At 45.7% G+C, this 25,142-nt stretch overlaps 1 protein-coding gene across 1 annotated transcript in view; it reads left to right on the top strand.

Moving 5' to 3' along the window:
- Positions 1 to 25,142, top strand: part of LMX1A (LIM homeobox transcription factor 1 alpha) — a 149,755-nt gene that overhangs the window by 82,615 nt on the left and 41,998 nt on the right. Inside the window, exon 3 of the mRNA XM_060009101.1 lies at positions 20,512 to 20,744. Coding sequence (XP_059865084.1) covers positions 20,512 to 20,744 — 233 coding nt within the window. The remainder of the gene's footprint in view (positions 1 to 20,511; positions 20,745 to 25,142) is intronic.

Below are 25,142 nucleotides of genomic sequence, written 5' to 3'. Positions count from 1 at the left end.
ACCCTCTGGAGCCAGTCTCCAAATTGAGAGTCCAGAGTATCTCACCCTCTTTTGTCTCAAACCCTCCAAGGGACTGAAGTGTGCTTAAAGAGGTAATGGGGGTAAATGATGAAACAGGAGATCCATCCCTGGGTAGCTCTTGGTGAGCCTCTGGTGGCTTAGCCAGGGATGAGGTGGTGAGTCTAGGCTCTTGAAGAAGCCACACACCTGAGCTGTTGGGGATTTCTCTCTGTCCTGTTCTTCGACTTCGGGTCCAGTGTATAGAAAGCATGGCTCCCTTCTAGAGATTCTTGTTGCCTGTCATAGGGTCTTTGCAATAGCTTTCAAAAATTTTCATAAACATATGAAGCACATCTAGATAGCTAAAGCCAGGCTATGTACATGTACATAAAACCTGGTACGTGGACTGTTTTGCAGACTGTTTTTAGTGATATCCCCTCATTTGCTGCTGAAAACTGGTGACGTGGTTTTCATTAACCCCATTTTTCAGTTGAGAGATTCAGGCTCAGAGAATTAGTTAGCTTGACTGAGGTCACACGGATAGTAAGTGGTAGAGTGGGATCTCAAACTCATGCCTTTCAGTGCTCTTCCCACTACACTATCATTTCCCTTTAAATTATATTATAAAAAGACATTTAGCATCCCTTCCACCTTACTTCCTATTTGTACATATTGCAGTAGATGTGGGAATATTTACCAGCAATCCTACTGAGACAGTAACAATCTCTCTCAAAGCCATTCCTAAGGCCTCAGTATTTTGCATGTTGTGTGAGGTGCAGGGCTTGGTTTATCCAGTCTCTGCACTCGCTCTTGAGCCAGCTGCTCCACCATTCATGACTGTGGCTTTAACGTTAGCCCAAGAGCATCACAAGAAGTGTAGATCTGAGGCAAAGGAAAATTACTTGGATAGAATTACCATATGACCCAGCAATCCCACTACTGGGCATATACCCAGAGAAGACCATAATTCAAAAAGACACATGCACCCCAGTGTTCATTGCAGCACTGTTTACAATAGCCAGGTCATGGAAGCAACCTAAATGCCCATCGACAGATGAATGGATAAAGGAGATATGGTACATATATATAATGGAATATTAGCCATAAAAAGGAACGAAATTGGGTCATTTGTAGAGACATGGATGGACCTAGAGACTGTCATACAGAGAGAGAAAAACAAATATTGTATATTAACACATATATGTGGAATCTAGAAAAATGGTACAGATGAACTGGTTTGGAAGGCAGAAATAGAGACATGGATGTAGACAACACATGTAGGGATACCAAGAGGGGAAAGTGGGGAGGGGGGATGGTGGTGGTGGTGGGATGAATTTGGAGGTTGCGATTGACATATATACACTAATATGTATAAAATAGATAACTAATAAGAACCTGCTGTATAAAAATTAAATTAAATTAGATTAAAAAAAGAAACTACAATTGCAAAAAAAATTAATAAAGGCCAATTTTTATCAATTGTCATTTAATCAACCAAGCAATCAGTCAAAATAAAAGTTACCTCAAAAGTCCCATTTAAGAAAAAAAAAGGAAAATTACTTGGCATATTCATTGCCAAATATTAGTGCTTTGATTTATGTGGTTTTGACTTAAGCTTGGCTCTGCTTTTGATTAGATCAAACAATCCAGAGTGGTCCAGACTTGGGCTCCTTTCAGTATGACTTTGCGAGAATTCTACCTATAGCACCCAGGAGGCTTACCTCGCTCTAAGTTAAGGCCAGTTCTTACTCCATGTGTGTGCTGGGTCCCATGGGATACCCACTCCTTCAGCTGGATGTTGCTCCAGAATGTCTCCCCTACCTCTGACGTCCATCCTGAAGATTCCCCTCATATCACATAATTCCTGTGGGCAAGCATTCCATAATTACTACCCCTGAAACCATCCTGGACCCTATATCCCCCTCCAGCTATCACTCCCTTTCTCTGTGCTATTTCACAAAACTCCTTGAAAGAGCTGTTTACCCCTGTGTCCCCATGTCCCCCACTCCACTGCACCCCTCCCCCAGCCATCCACCCTCCCTCACCACATTGCTAAGCCAGGTGGTCAGTGCTCAGTCCTCATCTTCCTGGACTTGTCAGCAGCACTGGATGGGTTTCATCCCACCTGTTTCCTTGAAACATTCCCTTCACTTGGCGTCCACTGCACTTTCCTGTTCTTTCCCCTGTCTCCTGGTCACTTCTTCTCAGTGTCTGTCTCTTCTTACCTGGAGTATTTAAAAAACCTCCTATTGGCTTTCCTCCTTTTGACCTTCCCCTCCCTACACATAGCTCTCAACACAGCACTGACAGTGATCCCATTAAAACTTTATCCCATTAAAACTTCATCCTTATACCCCAAAGAATTGAAAACAGGAACCCAGTCAAGTTCATGGACATGCATGTTCATAGCAGCATCATCCCCAGTAGCCAAAACGTGGAAACAGCCCAAACGTCCATCAGTAGATGAATGGATAAATAAGTGTGGTATAGCCATTCAATGGAATATTACTCAGCCATAAAAGGAATGGAACACTGACACATGCTTCAACGTGGATGAACCTAGTAAACATGCTAAGTGGAAGAAGCCAGGCACAAAAGGACACATACTGTATGATTCTATTTATATGCAATATCCAAAATAGGTATCAGTAGAGACAAAACACAGATTCGTGGTTGCCCACGTTTAGGGGCAGGGGAGAATGGAGGGAGGAGAAGCTGATTAGTGTGTTAAGGGGTTTTATTTTGGAGTCATGGAAATGTTTTGGAATGAGATAGAGCTGGTGCTTCTACAACACTGTGAAGGTACTGAATGCCCCTGAATAGTTCCCTTTGAAACATGTTACGTGAATTTTACCTCAATAAATGAAAAAGGAAAAGAAAAACTTCATCCGGCAAATCACTCCTCTGCAAAACACCCTCCACTGGCTTCTGCAGGAAAAGTTGAAGTCCCCACTGTCATCTGCAAGGTCCTCTGTGGCCTGTCTAGCCTCTCCCCCATAACTTCTCCAGTCACAGCTCTTACCACTCTGCCCCTTGCCCACATCATCCAGCCACACTGGACTCCATGCTGTTTCCTGCTTCTACCCCAGGGCCTCTGCACCTGCTGTTCTCTCTGCGGGGAAGGTTCTTCCCACAGGTAGTGGTAAGGCTCACTTACTTCACCAGCTCCTTCAGATTTTTGCTCAAACATCAGCTACTCAGTGAAAATTACAACTCCTCACCCTGGCACACTTCCCATCCTCTTGTATGCCTTCCTTTTAATCTACTGCACTCATCTGACATTCTATTTGGTGTCTGTTTGTTTTCAATCAAATGTAAACTCCAAGGGCTGGGATTTTGCTTGGTTTGTTCACTGTTATATTTCTAGCACCTAGAATGGTGCCTCGATATCAGCAGCTAGAATCGTAGGCACTACACAGTTATTTGTTATATGTGTGGATAAAACCTTTTCCATAAGGATCTATAATTTGAGTTTCCCAACTTCCTTTTCAATATTTGCAAGTTGTGAAGACCTTGTGTCCCTTTGTGAAGAATGCTGCAAAATTCATTATTTTTTCTCCAGGCGTGGCCATAAATTAGTTGGTCATGACCTTTATGTTGTTTTCTGGTTGGTGAAGATGTGTTGTGGTGTATGTTCCCCCTCTTTTTCTCTTCCCCTCCCATGGCTGCAGTTTGGACAAAGAACTTTTTTTTCGCGGGGCTACTGACCTGTTCTTAGAGGGATTCAGCCCACGACTATAGTCTAGGTAGCAATATGTTTCAGTGACAAGAACAATTACCAAATGTTCTTCCCGTGTGGCTCTTCTTGGTACAGTTGGGATAGAGGTTGATGCCAGTATATGCAGCTCCTTCCTCACAGTGAAGAAATAAGCAGGGCTCGGAGAAACACTCATGTTCAAGTGCAAAATAATTCTTGCCTTTTCCTTAGACGTCCCTTCTTCCTGGTGGACTGGGGCAAGGTCTACAGGCCTTTTGAGAGGCATCTTCACGAAAGCTCCTCTGCCTACTCCCTTGCCCAAATGAAACACAAACCCCTGTCTTTGTGCCTGGTTGAAGTAATCTGCCTAGCACCCAGTACTGAAGGCAGGCATTTCTCCTGTCACCGGCACGAGGTCCCTCCAGCCTTAGGTTTTGGCTTGGAAGAACTGGTCTTCAAATTCCTAACTGTCCTTAAAATCCTACCTGGGAACCCAGAGTCTCTGAGAAGCAGGGAAGTGATGGGCTACTTTATTACCATCCTCCCTTTGATCCCTTCTTATAGACTCTGAGAACTCACTGCCCTAAGTGGAACGGAGACACCCCTAAAAGCTCACGTTCCCTTCAAGACTTCCTCTGGCTTGGGGACACCCTAGCTGGTCATTATTTATTCCCATGGTAGGGAGGGGTTGTTACAAATTATTTTTTTTAACTTCTGGCCGTAGTCTGCTATGAAACCGAACTGGATCCCCAATCTAAGGGAGTGTGTGTGTGTGTGTATGCACTCACATCTGTCCACATAACTTGTACACATAACTGGTCACTGTGATTCCAAGCCAGGAATCCTGTTTCACAGAGATTTTTGTGGTTCTTTAGCTCCTCATGTCTGTCCCTGTTCTCTAATCCTCTGAATGGGGCTGGCTGTGGGGAGCAGAGCCATATGAAAGGCATCCAAGATGAAAATTATATCCCAGACTTGCACACGAATATTGTGGTTGGGGTGGAGGTTTGTTGGCTGGTGCTTCACGCTCGCCACTGTTCCTCCTGGCTTTTCTGTTTTTCCCCAATTCCCACTCGCTTGTTTCTCACACAAGTTCCAAGGCTGATGCTCTTCTGGGTGACACCTGGCCTGGACCTTTGATCTCAGAGCCTGGGCTCTCTCTCAAGAAGTGGAGGTCAACATCTGGCCTTTCCTTTCTAGGTATAATATTTCAGTAGAGTTTACTGATATTGCAATATAGGTGTAGGTGAACCTCATTCATCTACCTCTACCTTATCTGGAGCTTGGGTTGGTAACGGTGGTTGATAAGCATTGCCTTGTAGTCACATAGACTACATTTGTAAGGTACCATCCTACCATTTGATGAGGCAGCCCTCAGAGCTAAGTTAAACAATGATACAATGGATCTTTGGTGGGTTTTAGCCTTGGCAGACTTGATTTGAATCCTGCCCCCTGCCCCCAATGACTATCTGTGTAAAGTTGGGCAAATTACTTAAACCTTCACAAGCTTCTATTTTCTCATCTATAAAATGGGAATAAGTTTTGAGCAGATGAGTGACATGTTCTAATTTAGTTCTTAATGGGATCGCCCTGATTTCTGGGTTGAAAATCAACCTGGCAGGTGGCAAGAAGAAGCAGGTGGTCCATTTAGGAAGCTGTTGAGGTAATCCAGGGAAAATATGATGGAAGCACGGCCCACAGAAGGAGTAATGGAGATAAGTGATCAGATTCTGGTTATACTTTCAAGGTGGAGCAGAAATGGCTTGTTGACAGTTTGAATATGAGGCGTGTGAGAGAGAGGAGTCAAGAATGATTACGAGATATTTGTCTTGAGCAACAGGAAAGATGTAGGTGCCGTTCATCAACAGAAGAGTGGAGACTGTGGTTAGTTGGAGCAGATTTGAGTCAGGGTGAGGTAGGTGGGAAAAGATCAGGAATTCTACTTTAGTTTGAAGTTTGAGATTTAGAAATCCAAGTGAAGATATTGAGTGGATATATAAGTTCGATTTAGGAGAGTGATCTGGGGTGGAGATAGAAATCAAAGTAATTTAGCAGATACATGATACTTAAAGTAATGAGATTGGATAAGATCACCAAGGACAATGAGTCTAGACAGAGAAGGGGATGAAATATTTCTAGGTTAGGGAGATGAGGGAAACTAGAAAGAAGACCAAGAAGGAGTGACCAGTGAGATAGGAAGAAAACCAGAGAGTGAATGGTCCTGAAAGCCAAGTGATCCCAGTGTCAAATGCTGCTGATGGGCTGAGTGAGATGAGGACTGAGAAATATGGAGGCCATGAGTGACTTTTACAGGAAAGTTTTGTTAGTAAGAGTAGAATAAGTGCCTGATTGGATTGGCCATAAGAGAGAGTAGAAGGAGAGGAACTGGAGATAGAAAACAGAAGTAGGGGCTTTCCTGGTGGCGCAGTGGTTAAGAATCTGCCTGCCAATGCAGGGGACACGGGTTCGAGCCCTGGTCCGGGAAGAACCCACATGCCACAGAGCAACTAAGCCCATGCGCCACAACTACTGAGCCTGCGCTCTAGAGCCTGCATGCCACAACTACTGAGCCTGCGTGCCACAGCCACTGAAGCCCACAAGCCTAGGGCCCCTGCTCCACAAGAGAAGCCACTGCAATGAGAAGCCCATGCACTGCAACGAAGAATAGCCCACCCTACTGCAACTAGAGAAAGCCCATACGCAGCAACGAAGACCCAACGCAGCCAAAAATAAATAAATAAAATAAATAAATTTGTTTTTAAAAAAAAGAAAACAGAAGTAATTTCTTTTTGAATTTTTTCTATGAAGTTTGTCAACAAATTAGGACATAGTTGGTAGAGGAAGTAGGATCAAAAGAAGGATAATTTTTTTCCAAACACTGGAGAAATTTAAAAAATATATTAAAATGTTTACAGAGAGGGAAAATATATGACATAGCTTTTGAGTAAGCTGGAAGTGGTGAAGTCTAGTGTCTAAGTGGAGAAGTTGCCCTAGATAGAGCTTGGATGGGATGAGGAAGTCCTTCAAAATACTTGGCTTTATATAACTGTATCCTGACTACAGTGGGTTAATTAAAAAGGGATTTTATTTTTCTCACTGAAAGGGAGTCAAGAAGTAGGGAGTCCAAGGATGGTGCAACTGCTCATACAAGTCTTCAAGGATCCAGGCTTCTCTTCTCTTGCTTTGCATCCTTAACAGACAGCTTTCATCCTTTTGGTACCATAATGGCTGTTTCATCTCCAGATGTTATATTTTAGTTCCGGACAGAAATAGGGAAAGAGTGAAGAGCAAAATGTACGCACCCGCTGAGGCTGTCTCATTTCATCAAGAGAACAATAGCTTTTCCAGAACTTCCTGCTTATACCTCCACCCCCATTAGAACCCCATGTACTGCTTCACGTGGCCACTCCTAGCTGCAAGGGAGCCTGGGCAGGTGAGATTTTCAACTGGGAACACAGTCACTTAGATTTTGGTTATAGGAGGTAGAGTATGAACAATCATTGTGTCTTCCAGTTTTTTTAATTAATTTTTAAAAAATTGTAGTAAAATACACATGACATAAAATTTACCATCTCAACCATTTTTAAGTGTACAGTTCAGTGGCATTAAGTACATCACATTGTTGGGCAACCGTTACTACCATCCAACCACAGAATTCTTTTCATCTTTCAAAACTGAAACTTTTACCCATGAAACCATAACTTCCCAATTCCTCCTTTCTCTACCCACTGACAACCACTATTTTACTTTCTGTCTTCATGAATTTGCCTACTGAGGTTATCTGAGTGAAATCATATAATATTTGTCCTTTTGTGAGTGGCTTATTTCATTTAGCATAATATCCTTATTATGTTGTAGTATGTATCAGAATTTCCTTCCTTTTTAATGCTGAATAATATTCCAATACATTCCAAAGTATGTTTATCCATTCATCTGTTGATGGACACATGGGTTGCTTTCCCTTTTTGGCTATTATAAATAATGCTGGTATGAATATGAATATACAGACATCTGAGTCTCTGCTTTAAATTATTTTGGGTATATACCTAGAAGTAGAATTGTTGGATCATATGGTCATTGTATTTTTAACTTTTTGTGGAACTACCATACTGTTTTCTGTAGCAGCTGCACCATTTTGCAGTCCATAGTGCACAAGCGTTCCAATTTCTCCTCACCAAACTTGTTATTTTCCACGTTTGATAGTAGCCCCCCTAATGGGTGTGGTGTCTTCCAGTTTTTAATGGGTGAGGAGAGAGATGAAGGATAAAAAAGGGTAAAATGTTGAAGGGTAAAAAGAAAAAATAAAATAGAATAAAAAAATAAAATAGAGAGATAAAAACTGTCTCCCTTCCATTGGGTCATACTTTGTTGAAACCTTTCTTCTGGAGCTCTCAAGACATACGGAATCTAAGTCAAAAGGAAAGCAATGCAATGTTATGGGAAAGAGGCTGCGTCAGAGGTTCAGGACACGTTTTTTTTTTTTTACTCTGGGCTCCACCACTGCTGAATTTTGGTGCTGTTATACACCCAAAATGCCACACCCTGCTGTGATGCCAGTTTTCTGTGTGATGAAGATACTAGATAATAAAATCTGACACACACCCCCCTTTACTTCAGAGCTGAGATGTTACATAAGATTGCACATGCTTTGAGATCTTTGAACTAAAGGCATTCTGGAAATTCAGATTATCTGGAGATATTTTCCACCCCTCACATGGAAAGGGAAAGTCCTACATGGCGCTCCCTTGACTTTTATGCCACAGTGGGAGATTTTTACTCAGATGGTCAGTCAGTGTTTGTCTTCCCTTGTCTCCCCTTCGCCCAAGGGTGGGTGATCCTTGAGGAGAAGTATTACAACTGAGGAGAAGGATAGTAGTGACTGGTAATGTTTTAAACCAGGGGTCGCCCCCAATCCCCGGACCACGGATCAGTGCTGGTCCCCGGCCCGTTGGGAACCATGCCGCACAACAGGAGGTGAGCGACGGGTAAGTGAGCAAAGCTTCACCTGCCGCTCGCCATTGCCCCCATTGCTCACATCACCGCCTGAACCCTATCCCCCCCAACCCCGTCCGAGGAAAAATTGTCTTCCATGAAACTGGTCCCTGGTGCCAAAAAGGTTGGGGACCACGGTTTTAAACATTATCGTGTGCTGGTCACTGCACCAGATGATTTAGAACGTCATCACTGGTCTTCAGAATCCATCTAGTTCCTAATATAGTGCAGTTGATATCAGTTGGTTCTATGAGGAGCTTTGGATTGTGACAACATGGCTTTTTCTTTTTTTTTTTTGGACATATAGCACAGCGGTAATAATGAAAAGTGATGGTGACAAAAAGCAAATGGGATTCATGGAGAGCTCGGTGTTACCCCTGCTGGGATCTCAGAATCTTTCCCATCAAAACATCATCAATAATGTCCTTGTCCTTCTTACTATTAATACACACACACACACACACACACACAGAGCCCAGGAAACATACATTCTTTGTAAGCGTATACATTATATTGGCCACGTGCCATCCAGTCAAGCCAAAAATTGTGGAACAATAGGAATCTGTGCCCAGAATATCAGCTAAAAATACCTCATTCCCTCTGCTCTGTTCTTTGCTGGGTATGTTTAAGAGCGTCCCAGGAGGCTAATGAGGATGAAGGGAAAGGAAAACTGACATTTTTCAAAGGAAACCAAACCTTTAATTCCCTAAAAAGGAAACATGTATTTTCTGTATGTCTGTTTTATGTTTCTTGCCATTTTGCATGTCTGTGTGACAATATGGAAAGTCTGTAATATAAATCGTGCCACCTTGGCTTGGGTTATTGGAATCCATGCTTTCACCGCAGTCTTTTGCTCCATGGCCTGACTGGTAGTCAGCTTCCCAGGTTTCGGCAAAGAAGAGGGAGAGGGGAAAGCGAGAGCTTCTAAGCAGGAGAGGCTCACTGACGTACACTGTCTGCTCATTCAGCTGGTTAGGGCACTGCTTAAGAGCCTGGGGGACACGTTTCCATCCCTAGCTGGGCCATGTTATAACCTCTTTTATTTCTTGATTGTTAACCGAACCTCAATAATCTGAACTTTCTCTGTGGTCAGGGGTAGTCGCTGCTCCTTCTCTGGCCTTGGTTTCTTTCCATTTATAAAATGAGGGGGGAGGTGGACTAATCTTGGGGTGGGGGATCTGACAGTTAGGGGCACAAGGCAAGAATATGGGCATCTCAGTGTAGGTCCATACAGTGGTCAGCAGCCTCCATGAGAGGCAGTCATCTGAGAACTGAAGTGATACAGGCAAAGGGTCTGTTCCAAACATTTGTCAGATAATGTCAGCATTAACCAAATAGCAACTGTTGGCTCTGGTTGGTCAAACATGGAGCTGCCAACTTCCTGAACATATGTTGGGTGTTGGGCAATGAAAGTGGGTGTTGGTCGACACTGGTTGGCTAATGTCAATATTGACTTTGGGTTAGGGTAGACCATAGCCATGGTTGCCTGAATGAAATGCACCCTGTTCCCTCTCGAGTATTTGTCCTTTCATATTTGTCCATTTGTCTCTTCTCTGATAACATATGAAAGGCTTGTTGAAGTTTGATTTAATTTGTTATAGTAATGAAGAACAGAGCCTTGAGATGCTCATGAAGTTCTATTTTTGGCTCCGTTGGCTGTCTTGAAATAAATGATCTTATACAAATACGTACATGGGCAGATATGTTAAATTGATTTCAGTAAAGGGAGTTAAGAGCTGCCACTTACTGAGAGCAGCTAGTATGTATCAGATCCTTCTGATACATTATCTTATTTAAGCTCCAAAACATCTTGTGGGATAGTTATGATCTCATTTTATAGATAAAGAAACTGAGTCTCCAAAGGAGTGTATAGCTTGCTCAAGTTCTCAAAGGTGGAATCAAGACTTGAATCCAGGTTCTATCAGACTTCAAAAGCCAGGCTCTTCCCACTCTGCCTGGCTGGTTCTGGAACAGATGCTTTGTGAGAACAAGAAAAGTACTCCGTCCACCATTTCGAGGTAAAAGCTGCCCATTGCCAGCAACATTTGCCATCAGTGATGAGCTGTTTGTGTTATCCTGCACTTCTCGGTGAAGCCAGAGCCTCACGGAGCCTCTGGGACGTGCAGACATCACACTTAGCAGTTCTCATCCCATTGTATGGTCCTTCTTACAGCTCCCCAGGAGCCCCAGGGAGACAGAGACTCTGATTGGCTCTGCCGGCCACTTATTGTTTTCCATTTTCTCCCCACTGCAGAGTCTTGAGACTGTCTCCTATAGAAGATCCTGCCACTCCTATTGTCCCTGCAGACTTTCCCACCGCCCCAGGACCACGGGCTCCATTGCTTATTGTGGTGGTGTTGGCTCAGCCTCAAGGACAGAGACCTTGAGCCAGCTGACAAGGTTGCTTGTGTCACTACTTCTAAGGCCACAAGCCATGCTTTTGGTTCCCAGTACTTTTGAATACTCTTCTCTCTCACCATCTCTCCTTCTTTTTAGCCACATGGTCTCCCAGACTCCCAGCGGCAGATTTTCCCGACAGACAGTTTTGGCATATGGCCAATCGCTGTCTGGTGCCTGGATGACCTCAGTTACCAAGTCAACATGGCAGTTAATGCATGCTGCTATGCTGCCCCCTGGTGGAGAGGGTGGAAACTGAGTGATAGGCAGATTATTGTGTTCTTGTTAAAGAGCTGTACAAAAACCCCCTCCTACTTTCTAGACCAAAGTGTTCATATATCTGATTAAAAATAGTGTTGTCAGTGTCTGTCTGTGGAAAGGCTGCATGATCTGTAGTTGTCTGCTGTCCAAGGCTAAAAGTGGCTCTGATTTCTTATTTTGGTGGGAAAAAACAGTATCCCGTCAGTTGGCCTTAAGTTGGCATTAGGGTTTTTCGTGTATTTATTTTGTTTTCCATCCTTCCACTTAATTGTCTATGGTGCGGAGGCTTTGAGAGGCTCCCTTTGAGGTATGCAGTACTCTGGGTCAAGGTTAATGAAGGTCTCAGTCTTTCCAAACGTACTCTTGATTTAGGAACCTTCTACAGTATCATAATGGGGGCTCCCCTTATGTTTCTGCTCAGCCTTCATGAGTCTCAAAGCCCTTACCCTGGGATAGATCTGGGTTTGCATGAGGCTGCCATGTTCTTTAGTATTCCGTACGCGGGCCTCTCGCTGTTGTGGCCTCTCCCGTTGCGGAGCACAGGCTCCGGACGCGCAGGCTCAGCAGCCATGGCTCACGGGCCCAGCCGCTCCGCTGCATGTGGGATCTTCCCGGACCGGGGCACGAACCCGCGTCCCCTGCATTGGCAGGCGGACTCTCAACCACTGCGCCACCAGGGAAGCCCAAGGGTTACCCTTTTACTGAGGATTTACCATGTGCCAAGCACTCTGCTAAGCAGTTCTAATGTGTCAGTTCAATTAATTCTTACCGTGTCTCTCTGAGGTAAGTCCCTTTATTATTTCCATTTTATAGATGAGTAAACTAAGGCCGCCATAGCCTGATCAAGATCACATAGCTAATAAGTGGAGGAGCAGGGACTTGGACCTAAGTTTATTTGATGAATACCATGTTGCCTCCTTGTCCTGCTATTTCTACAGCTCAGTCTTTCTGGCTGGGCTTTCTTGGGTCTTTCTGGGTCCAACCCCCATGACCTACATTTCTGCCTGTATTCTGAAAACAGTGACCCACCAAATCCCCCAGTGACTGGGATTCCAACAGGAATTCTCTTGTTTCCCCATCTTTTTGCAATCAGAGTAGACTCTTGGGCGTGGTGGTGTTGGGTCTAAGCATCTACTGGACACTGTTTGTTCTTAATGTAAATCCACAGAGGAGAGAGCTCTTTGGGGGATCCCTTCAGATACTTTGGGGCCCAAGAGGTGAGTAGCTTGAAGGAATCAACTTGGTTCCTAACTCCTGCCTTTCACCTGCATGTGGGCAGCAGGGTCTCAGGACCTCCCACAAAGCCATGGGCCCACCCAGGAGACTTGGCGGGAGCTCAGGCCTCCGTCTTAGCTGCTTGATCTTTTCACTTATTTCTCCTGTGAAGAGAGTGCTAGAGAGGATGTATAGAGAAGAACCTGTGGATCGGCCCTCCCAGAGTCTGTCTCTCTTGTGGAAGAGAGGCATCGTGAACCAGGCTGAGCTGAAATATGACAAGGCTCTCTTTGAGTTCATAAAATAGTCCTGTTTGCTCTTACCCCATAAATTTAGTGAGGTAATGAATGTAAGAAGCACCACAGTTCTTGGCACCAAGTGACTATTCAGTGAAGACCAATTTCCTTTTTTCCTATCTTCTACAAGCTGCTTTTTCTTTGTAGTAAAATAATTTGGGGGATGAAATATATTCTAACCATTAGGACCCCAGTATCCTGAATGTGGAATGATTTTCTTGAGCTCACGTAACCAGCATCAAAGTCCAGGTGTCCACAAGGGGTCCTGGCACGTGGTCGTCTTTCTGCTGTAACTCCTACAGTGCGCAGGGTGTGCTGTTGCTTCCCAGAGGTCTGGCCTCTGTCTTGATTGCCTTAGACATGTTCTCTAGGAGTTTCTCAAGTGTCAAGCCTTCATATCTGCTTTGGAAACATTCTTATCTCCTTAGCTACAGAGCAGGATCCCCAACCCTATAATAAAAGCATGAATCATAAAAATGGGGGTGAATTTAAAAAGTATGCAGCCTATGGGCTTCCCTGGTGGTGCAGTGGTTAAGAATCCACCTGCCAATGCAGGGGACACTGGTTCGAGCCCTGGTCCAGGAAGATCCCACATGCCGCGGCGCAACTAAGCCCGTGTGCACAACTACTGAGCCTGCACTCTAGAGCCTGCAAGCCACAACTACTGAGCCCGTGCACCACAACTACTGAAGCCCGCGCACCCTAGAGCCCATGGTACGCAACAAGAGAAGCCACCGCAATGAGAAGCCTGTGCACTGCAACAAAGAGTAGCCCCTGCTCGCCACCACTAGAGAAAGCCCACGTACAGCAACGAAGACCCAATGCAGCCAAAAATAAATAAACAAATTAGTTTTTTTTAAAAAAAGAGGGCTTCCCTGGTGGCGCATTGGTTGAGAGTCCGCCTGCCAATGCAGGGGATATGGGTTCGTGCCCCGGCCTGGGAAGATCCCACATGCCGCGGAGCGGCTGGGCCCGTGAGCCATGGCCGCTGAGCCTGCGCGTCCAGAGCCTGTGCTCCTCAACGGGAGAGGCCGCAACAGTGAGAGGCCCGCGTACCGCAAAAAAAAAAAAAAAAATTAAAAAAAATAAAAAGAAATTATCCCGCCTAATGGGTTTCAAACACGCCTTAGGAGCAAATTGATTTCTTCTTGTATATTTATATAAAATATATCTATATACGTATGTAATATAAATCCTTTCTGGAAGTACGTATATATTTGTACCATACAGATAGGAAGAAAGAGACTATGGGAATGACTTGTTGGTTTTAGCTGGTGTGTGTGTATGTATGTTTTGTGTGTTTGTGTGTCCATTCATACATAACCTCATTTGGCCTTACCTGTTCCATATATGTATATATATGCATATATATATATAGGTGTATCTGTGAATGATATGGTTCTGGAAAATACCTTGTTTGGAGAATTACCATAGCAAGGCCCTGTCATGCTGAAACACCATCTGGAGACCTGGATTTAGGTGTGGCAGAGTAGGCTTCTCTGGTTGAAAGGAGGTACGCGGAATAAAGACTCTCCCCTTCTACAGCCTCTAAATTCTTGACGTAACACACTGATCTAGGGCAGTACTTTTCCATTAAAGATAAGAAAACTGGGGCTTCCCTGGTGGCGCCGTGGTTGAGAATCTGCCTGCCAATGCAGGGGACACGGGTTCGAGCCCTGGTCTGGGAAGATCCCACATGCCGCGGAGCAACTGGGCCTGTGAGCCACAACTACTGAGCCTGCGCGTCTGGAGCCTGTGCTCTGCGACAAGAGAGGCCGCGACAGTGAGAGGCCCGCGCACCACGATGAAGAGTGGCCCCTGCTCGCCGCAACTAGAGAAAGCCCTCGCACAGAAACGAAGACCCAACACAGCCAAAAATAAATAAATAAATAAATAAGCTGTCTGCCCCTTCTCAAAAAAAAAAAAAAAAAGATAAGAAAACTGAGGCCCAGGAAAAGATGGTGGCTTTTCTGAGGCCTCTTGGTAAAAGAAGAACCCGTGAGCCCAGGTCTTCCTACATCAAGTCCTGTGCTCTTTCCATGAATCAGGTCACCTTTTCTTTTCTTCTTTGCTACCCTCCGTGGCACCTAATACAAGAAACACTGTTTCCCTTGCATTGTCTTGGCACATTGTGGTGGGAGGTTGTGCCTTGTCTAAGGCGTGTGCTCTGTGTGGCAGCCCTGCCAGCTGTGCATCCCCGGCTTCATCTCCTGGGTCAGTGCCACACTCTTTGGAGAGGAAGTCATGCCCATGTCAAAGCTGGGAGAAGTCAGCAGGACTCCGCTGCTGAGGAAGAAGTGTTCTCTCAGTGTAGGGCTCAGGAAACTTTTGAGCACAGAGAGCCACCTTCGGCGTAAAAAAAAAAAAACAATCCACAAAGGTCAAAAGACGGAGGCCGGGCAAATAAAAAGAACTAAAAATTGTGCTCTTCCTTATAGGTCACAAAGTCCTTATACCTGTTTTCATTTAGTCCTCAGTAATCCAGGAGTGTCAGCCTCATCATTGCCTCTTCCATCTGAGCAGACTGAGACTGCCAAAGATTAAGTGATGAGCTCCGAGTCCCACTGACCGCTTGGAAGTGGCAGAGCCTGCCGATTCCGGCTCTCTCACCAAAACTACAAGTTGTGCATCTTAGAGCTTGTGGCTGTACTGGGAGAGACGTAGGCAAGGCATAGAATGGAATTTCAGCCAGCCTCTGTTTCTCTGCCTGGTAGAGGGAGTGGGGAAGGGCCAGAGGGAAGAAGAGAATAAATAGGTGTAGAGGGAGGGAGGGAAGGAAGAGAAAGAAGATTCGGTGACCTCTAGCCCAAGCCAAGGGGACGGGGCTCTGCTTTGGGCCATTCTGGCTAATCCTCTGCTATGTACCCCAAACACACCCTCCTATGGTCATTGGCTGAAAGCCCGCTGCCTGCTGGAGAATGTGAGCTCCCTGAGGACAGGGCAGCCTTGTCTAGCACTCCAGCCCTACGCCTGCCCCACGGAGACTGCTCGGCAGAGGAAGGAGAGCAGTATTAGGGAGCTTGGGCTCTGGACGCTTCTCCCCCCGCTGGATCCTGTTATCCCCATTTTACAGGTGAGGGGATCAGATGCAGCAAAGAGATAAAGAATCATCTGGAGAGATTTCAGGGGTGGGTGAATTTCTAACAGTGGGCAAAGTTGAGAGTTGTTGTGTATGCCCAGAAGAGCTGGGCATTTCTGGAAACCCTGCTTAGCTTTCTAGGGCACAGGCAGGCTGCCAGGCTCTGAACCCAGAGAGAGGTCTCATTAGCATTCAGAGGCCAAAGTCACTGTGGGGGCCGCCATCCAGGGCATTGGGAAGAGACAGGCTGTGTTTTAATTACGACCTGGACTTTTGAACAAATCCTTTTCTCTGCTTGTCTGAGCCTTAGAGAAAACAACTTGTGGGAAGTGTGTAGTCGGCAGCTGGGTCCACAGTGGTACCCATACAGCTGTGTACACATCTGGCACACAGGTGGTGGACTGCATGTGCCTTTTCTCCTTGGGTTGCCCTGGGGTTAGTGAGGGTAACAAGAGCCAGAGCAGTAAGGTGAGGTCAACCTGGTCTTTACCCAGAACGGGGCAGCCAATGCAGAGAATGGAGAGAAATGGAACTGCCCCCCTCTTCTGGGTCTGTATCCCACCCCTCGCGCAATCATGACCATTTCACAATCTGAGCCCAGACAATCCTGCCACTTCCTCTGGCCGTTCCTGAGTCAACATGGTGGGATTTCTTTGTTGAGCTCACCCTAACCCTCCCTTCTCCAACTTGGGGGAAATTTTTGGAGTGGGGGCTGAAATTAAGAAGGGAGGAGGAGATTAACAGGGTGGAAGTTAGACAAGCACAGATGCCACCACCTGCGGCTGTGGATTCTCAAGAGCTTGTTGACTCCTGGGAGCGTTTGCCTTGAGTCTGTTTAACAGTTCATTCCTGGGGAAGGGGAGGAGAAGGAAGGAGGGCTTGGGGACAAAGGGCCTTTGACCGGCTCCTGTTAAAGTACTGATTCGTTTGCTCAGGTTGGCAAACAGTGTCTAGGGACTCCGGGCCAGGGATGAACCGGGTGGGTTTTCTGTCTGATGCACAACTTCCAGCATGTGGGGAGGGGAGTAAAGGCAGTTGTTCAAGGGCCTGAGGCGCCCTGAGGTTCAGACACGGAGAGCAAAACCACCCCAGGCAGCTGGGGGAAGGGAGGGGGCAGGGGCAGGACTGCTGGTACCTGGACTTCTGTTTTGGGGGCTGTCACATACCTTGGTGGTAGTGAAAGAGCTGCACCAGCCCTTGAACTGTCTCCCAACCTCATCCCCCTTTCTGAAGCTGAGAGGCAGAGGGAGGGTATATCAGGATGGGTGTTTCTAATGTGTTTCTGATGGCCAAGGGCAGGGAGGATGGGTGTTGGGGCCCAAGGTCCGGGTTAAGAGTGAGACCACACATGCACTTCTCATCCCGAGCTGTGCTGGAGTCACCTGCAAGCTGGCCTCTGTCCAGGGAGGCTGTTCCCTAGTAGATTCATGGGAGGCGGCTTCAATCCCTTCTCCAAGCCTTGGCTTCCTTCACTCAAAGAGTTTGAATGGCCTCCCTCTTTCTTGTACCAGTTCCCTCCTTGGGAATTCCTCCTTACCTGCTTTTCCACTCTACCCTCAAAACTCTTTCCTTCATCCAGGAAGCTTCCAAGATAAACACACTGTGCACGTGTATAGACTTAGGCACCAACTAGTACAGCTTTAGAGCTGAGAAGTGATTAAATATTATAAACAGACTATGGCTTTATGCCACTCTGTTTTGTATTCATGAAACATTGCTTTGTATCATTCTTATATTCTGTTTCCCAAAGGTCAGTCCCTCTGGGTAGACGTTATTTATCTGTTTGTTTCTTTGTTTGCTGTTTCTCTCACTATCATATGAGCTCCATGGAGTACAGCGACTTTGTTTTCTATCATCTGTGCCCACGATAGTGCCTGACACGTAACAGACACTCCACGTAGGCTGGTTTATGAACATGAATGTTGCTGGGTGGGGCTTTCTTTCCCCACCTCCCTGTTAAGACACAGTGTCTTGTGTAGTGCACAGTGGTTGCTTCTGAATCAATGAGAGAATGAATGAAGACTAAATGAGCGAGTGAATGTATGAATGAGCTTTTGAGATGGGATTGGCCACACTTAAGCCATCATGGCGGATGGCCTGTCTATAGAAAAATGCTCTTCAGTTATTTATGTTTCCTTGTCTCCTGCCGAGGTAGGGCTCATGAGCAGAGCAGGGTGTCTTCAGCCCCCTGATATCCTCTGAGTCAGCTTGTGTCTGCCTTTGTGATGAGAGGAGGGGTGTTTGGAGCTCTGTGAATTCACTCTGCCCATTTTGTCTCCGCTTGGCACCATCCTCTCCCTTATACCATCTGACCTTCCCATGTCTAGTGACCCCTCTGGTATGTGGAGACAAACAGAGAGTGTTTTTGAGAGAGATTCCCCCCCCCCCGCCCCATTGCGCTACTACTTTAAAAAAGAAAATAACTCTTTATTTTGGAAATAGAAAAATGAATGCTATAATGAATGAATCCCAGAGATATTTTTAGGGTCTGTTATCTCTGTGCTTATACCCAAGGCTTTGACAAAGGCAATTATGTTATCATGAGGCAATTTAAAAAAGAGAAAGAGAAACGGAGAAATCTACTTTAGATTTTAATCTTTCATAGACTGCCCTGAGCTCTTACTGATCTGGGGTGACCGGGAAGAGATGGGCCACCTTTACTGGGAACCTACTGTGGGTCAGCTCTGAGGCCAGGCTCTTTGCACATCTTATTTCAGAAGAGGGTGAGCAGGTGAAATCAACAGGTCAAATCAAATCAACTTTTATTGAGTACCCACCATGTGCAAGAGGTTGTAGGGCATATAAATATTCCATAGGCCTAGTTCTTGGAATACAGGCTGTTGGCAAGATAAGTTATAAACATGGGAAAATTAAATAATAAGGCAAGATTAAGATATTTTAAGTCAGCATTAGGAAGCAATGCTCTTGGGACTTTTGGAGCTGGAAGAGATTGTGTGGCCTCACCTCTTTCACAACAGCAAGGTTTTGCAGACAGCTGTCTGCAGAGCAGGCGGCAGAGCCCAGGCTTCCAGATCGGCTATTCTTGTGTCTTGAAGCATCTCCAGATAACTGCCCAGTGACCAGCACAGACAGGTCATGGTGAAAGTGTTCAGAGGAGGTGCGGTCACTCCGGAGGGGTGTAGGGGAGGTCCAGGCAGGATTCAGGGAGAAGGTGGGAGCAGTTGTGTCCTGAAGGGTGTGTTGTATTCAGGTAGATTAAACAGAGAAGAAAGGGCTCTGCAGGAGGGCGGCAAGGCATAACAAGGCCCAGAGGTAGGAAATCGGGAACGTTGTGCGCAGGTGTGGTGACATATCACCATCCTCCAGCTCTGGCCGCCAGGAGCCTGGGAGCCGACCCCACACTTCCCAGTCTCCAAGCCCTGGCTCTGTCCCCTCCTGTCTGGCTTCCCTGCTGCTGCCTTAGTGCCGCCCCTTGTCACCACTCAGCTGCTCTCCCTCACTCATCTCTCCAACCCCAATTCCCCTCCACCTTTCACATTGCAAAGAGCTCCTTTTCTAAAACAGGCTCTTAGCATGTTAAAATTGTTCAAAGGCTTCTGGTTGCTTGTCAGATGCTGTCCAGCCCCAGTGTGCAATCCGGTCATGACTTGCCTCACCTGTCACCCTTCTCCAGGCCCCCAGCCTCCAACCTGGTGGAGGACACAGCATGCTCCCACCACAGCATGTACTTGCAGGACGTCAGGCCTTTGCCCAGGCTGTTCCTTCTGTGGGGAATCCACTCCCCAACCCCATCAGGCCTACTGCCTGCCCACCTTCCTGTCTTCCGTTTGACCAAGATTTACTGAATGGGTAATAAAATGCAAATCCCCCTGCTGACTCCCTGACAGTTGTCCTCTCTTCTGTGTTCCCGGGACCCTCTAGTTATTTGCACATGTTTGTCTCTCCCATTAGCCTGAGCTCATTTCTGGAAGGGATTTTCTTTTATTCACCTTAATATCACTAGTACCTACTGCATCCGCCTGGCCTAGATAGACACCCTCTTCGTGGTTGGTTGAAAGTAAGTGAAATGAGATGAGAGTTAAGTCCCGAGAGCTGGGCTAAATGCACTGAACGTCAGGCTGGGCAGTTGGGATGTAGTTTATCTCTCAACTAGATTACACCTCAGAATGCCCTGGGGAGCTTGTTAAAAATTCACATTCTGGGGCCCATCCTTTTGCATGCTGATTAGAGTGGGCCTGGACCTTTTTGTTATTGTTATTTTGTTTACATAATCACCCCCCTGGGGATTCTGGGCAGCCTGCCTGACACCAGCCTGTAGGGCATCCTTTGGGAACACTGGGCCCTGGACCACACCAAATACACGCTGGGCTTCAGCTCACCCTTCTTCCAGCACCTCTCAGCCTGCTTTTCTTGAGCCTTTGAGAGAGTAACTTAACTGAATTCTTTGGGGCAACCTCCTCAGGGAATAAATCATCTGGATTTAAAACCTATTCCATTCCAAGCCTCTTTGTCCCAGTTCTTGTTGAAGTTCCTTTCGTTGTTGACTTGAGAGGAGACCTGGGACCCAGCCATCTTTCTCACCGACCTTGCTTTGCTTTCTCCCATGCTGCCAGGCTGTTTGCTGTCAAATGCGGGGGCTGCTTTGAGGCCATCGCGCCCAACGAGTTTGTGATGCGGGCCCAGAAGAGCGTGTACCACCTGAGCTGCTTCTGCTGTTGTGTCTGCGAGCGGCAGCTCCAGAAGGGCGATGAGTTTGTCCTGAAGGAGGGGCAGCTGCTCTGCAAAGGGGACTATGAGAAGGAGAGGGAGCTGCTCAGCCTGGTGAGCCCGGCAGCCTCAGACTCAGGTGAGTGCCGTGCGGTGGGCAGGGGGGGTGTGGGAGAGTGGGGTGCAGTGGCAGTCTGCATTGCTTTATCTTTTAGAGGGCCAGCCACTTTTAGAGGGCACCCTGGTCCCATGGCAGAGCAGTGCTGTGCATTCCAGGAAGTTTCTTTGTGAGCTTGGAGTAAGCTCTTATCAGTCAGCTATTGCCATGATGATGCTGCATAACAAATTACCCCCGAATTCTATGTGTATGACCAGAAACACTTATTCACACATCCACAAGTCTCTGGGTTAATGGAAGTGACCTTGCTTCACACTGAAGGTCTTCAAGTCACCTGGGATCTGCTGATCTCAGCCGAGCTTAGCTCTAGGCTGTAGACCAGGTTCAAGTCTGCTCTGCGTGGTTCATGCTGGGGTCCAGGCTTGAGAAACAGTAGCTATGCTGGGGCATAATTTCCTGGCAGTGGCAAAAGTGCAGGAAGGCATGCTCAACCATGCAAGCACATTTCAAACCTCTGCTCATATCATGGCTGCTAATATTTCACTGGCCAAATCAAATCAGAAGATGAAACCCCAAGTCCAGGGAGGGGAAATACACTGCATGTACTGCGAGGCCCTGACAGGGTAAAGATTCATAAAACTATTAAAAAGAATGATGGATTGGAACCAATAACTCCATCTGCCACAGTCACTGAACGACTCTCGCCTTTGTTTCCTCATCTGTCAAGTGGGAAAGCTGGAATCTCCGAGGCTTGGTGGGTCACATAAAGAAAGCATCTAGAATACACTTGTTCCACTCACCCAAGACCCACCCACCCTCCCTGGAGAGGGAAAAGAGAGGAGATGGCAGAGGTTCAGAGTCCTTTTAGAGCAGGTATTACAAGGCCAGAGAAATTAAGACTGCCCAGGTGAAGCATGGAATGCCTTCCCAGGGTGTCTGTCCCACAGGGCAGCGTGTGTCTTAGCCTGGCCTCCATTTTCCTGGAAGAATCTGGAGATCCAATTAGGTGATATCCATGTAAACTTACCGGTTTTTGCCACTGCCAATTACAGTCCAGTTCCAAACACCTTACTGTGGCTTACAAGGCCTCTGGAATCTCACTCTGCCCAGCTCTCCAACCTCGTGGGAGCCCCTGAGCCCTCCCCTCTACACTCAGCAGACACCAGTGTCTCCACTCACGTCCACATCTTAAACGTTTCTTCCCTCTCTGCCTCTCTCCCTCACTCTTTTGTCTTGCTTGCATATCTTTTAAGCTTCTTTCTAAGGCCTGCTTCATCGAGGAAGACTCCTTTTCCCATGTGCCGGGTGAGTTTACCCTTCACCTCTCCTGCCGTGAGATGGATCCTACTTGATTGGAGTTGCTTGCCTAGCTGTTTGTTGTCCTTGCCGGAGTGCTGAGCCCCATGAGGGACCGTGTGTGTCTTTTTTACCACTGTATCCATGGGGCTTAGCACAGGCCTGGAACGCTGAGGGTGCTTGACAAAATCTGTGTTAAAGGATGAATAAACACATGGAACAGAAGTCCTACGGCGCGATGCTTGAGTCCGAGAGCTTTGGAGGTAGTCAGGTGGGCATTCTGACTGCACCACTTAGATCTGTGTGACTTTGGGCATGTTTCGGAACCTCTCTCAGCCTCAGCCTCCACGGCTGTAAAATGGTGAACATTGTGCCCACCTAATCATTTTATTTGGGGCAATAAAAGATAAATGTATGTAAGTGCTGGTGCTTATTTACCAAGTGCCTGCTGGTGTTGGCATCTTCATCGCAGTTGTGTTTTGCTTCCTTTACCTCCCAGCTGGTTCTTCTTGCCTGACTCCGCTTGCAGCCACAAGTAAGCTGACACCAGGGCAATCCCAACTTCTATTGGATTCATTAGACTTAAATTTTCCTGGATGTTTTAATCTGAGGGAAATTTCTCCTTGTCGGTAACACTGCCACTGAAATATTCAACGTCTCACTCTTGGGTAACTGGGCCCATCCTAAACTGAGCTTCATGGCCTCCACTTAGTAGGTTATCTCATCCTACTTTTCCTTTCGGTGTCATGCTGTACCCACTCACTAGGTCTCTTCTGCAGAATATTGCGCAATCTTCAAATTCCCGAGGGGCTTAGGTGCTACGGTGATCAAAATACCAGCATGACCTCAGAAAGACATGCAGACACAGAAGGACATACCATTCTTTCTCACATGGAAATAAATGCTGTGGTCTAGCTTTTCTTGCTAGAAATTGTGTGGGTCTTGACCAGTGTTTTCCAGTTACAGATTTTAATTGGCTACAGACAGTAAGAGTCACTAGTGTATTGCCCTCTCCCCATGTGCAAAGACAAAAAGAAGTTGGATCTAAGGAGTGTTAAAAGTATAATGTTCAAAGACTTGTTGTTGCCAAGGGGGTGGGGACTGGAGAACGGAGGGATTGGGAGTTTGGGATTAGCAGATACAAACTATTATATATATTGGGCTTCCCTGGTGGCGCAGTGGTTGAGAGTCCGCCTGCCGATGCAGGGGACACAGGTTCGTGCCCCGGTCCGGGAAGATCCCAAATGCTGCGGAGCGGCTGGGCCCGTGAGCCATGGCCACTGAGCCTGCGCGTCCGGAGCCTGTGCTCTGCAACGGGAGAGGCCACAACAGTGAGAGGCCCGTATACTGCAAAAAAACCCAACCAAACAAACAAAAAAACCCAGAAACTATTATATATAGAATGGATAAACAACAAGGTCCTACTGTATAGCACAGGGAACTGTATTCAATATCCTGTGATAAACTATAATGGAAAAGAATTTTTAAAAGAATGTATGTATATGTATAACTGAATCACTTTGTTGTACAGCAGAAATTAACACAACATTGTAAATCTACTATACTTCAATTTTAAAAAAAGTATAATGTTCAGAGTAAGCAAACTGCAGTGGGTCCACTTTTCCAACCACATTTTCAGCGATACGTTTTGTAGTTCCAGGCATTTCTTTCTGAGGCTGATATTCACAAACTGGAGCTTTCCAGTTCGCTTATTCATGTATTCATTTGTTCAGTAGACGTATCTTGAGTGCTTGCTTTATGCCAGGCATGGTGTCAGGCTATGAATGACAAGAATGGCATGGGGGTGGGGAGGTCTCCAACCCACGTCAGATGAAGGAACTGGAGATATTTAGGCTAGAAAAGTAAAGACTAAATAAGGACATAATTATTGCCTTCAAATGGTTGGACCCAACCTGTTTTTTTTTTCTAGCTTCAGAGAGAAGAATTAGAATTCATTCAATTCTTTAACAAAATCATTGAGTATTTATACTATAGATGAAAAGGCAAAGGGAAGTAATTTTGACTCAACATAGGGGATGTTACGATGTTATTCTAATTATAAGGTCTAACACAGTGTAACTACTCAGGAGATACCCAATTGTTGTAAGTAATATTGGCGAGGTGGGAGGGGAGGATGGTGCCAGAAGACCTCTGTTGCCCCCTTCAGCTCTAAAATCTATCATTGTTTTTGCAGCTTTAAACGAAATGACAAAGTCTCAATCAGAATCAAATATGTTGTCTGTATCACTAATTTTGTCAATTACATAAATGTTGCAACATGAAATGTTTTGTGCGCCATCCTCACTAATGAGAGGAACAGCTTCTAGAGAATAGGGTTGTAGCTTTTAATTCCTTTGTTCCTTTAACAAAGCTTAGCATGATGCCAAGAGAAGAGTAAGTGATCGATAAGTACCTAATGAGTTGAGTTAAATCTTCAAGAAAAGAAGTCCACCTCATATTTACAGAAAGCAAACAATTTTAGGATCTGTCCCAATACAGATACAATTTTTCCTCTCATTTCTGTCCTGAGTGTTTTACATATTGTAGGTGCTTGATTAAATATTTGTTGAGTGAATGATTGAATGACTTGTCATCTTTAACGTTTTTATCAATGGTTTGGATGAAGACACCGAAAGCAGGATTATTCGATTTGCAGATGACACAAACCTGGCAGGGAGTGCTGGTGTGGCCGCTGATATTCGCCATGTTCAATAAGATTTTGACAAGCTAACAGAACAGTACAAAGTCAGCAAGATGAGATCTAGCCATTGGGTTCCCAAATTCAACAGTAATTATATGCAGTGGGGCCTCTTTTCATGGAATTTCACGTGGGGTTTTAGTTGATCATAAAGTCAGTAGGAACCAAAAGGCCATATACTGCATTACTAGAACTGTGATGTCCCTAACATGTAATTACAGTTCCATTTTTTTTTTTTTTTTTTTTTTTTTTTTGCATTGGTCAGAGTACGTTTAGGATTTTTGGTCTAGGTTTAAACGATGCATTTTAGGAGGTCACAAACCAATTAGAGAAAGTCTTGAGGAGAGCGATTGGCTCGTTAAATGATACATATCTAAAGAAACTCAGTATATTTAGTTTTGTAAAAATAAGACTAAGGAGATATG

The sequence above is a fragment of the Delphinus delphis genome, chromosome 1, assembly GCF_949987515.2.
Source record: "Delphinus delphis chromosome 1, mDelDel1.2, whole genome shotgun sequence".
Lineage (NCBI taxonomy): Eukaryota > Metazoa > Chordata > Mammalia > Artiodactyla > Delphinidae > Delphinus > Delphinus delphis.
The sequence above is the reverse complement of the archived record's forward strand: the minus strand, read 5'-3'. Positions and strand labels throughout refer to the sequence as shown.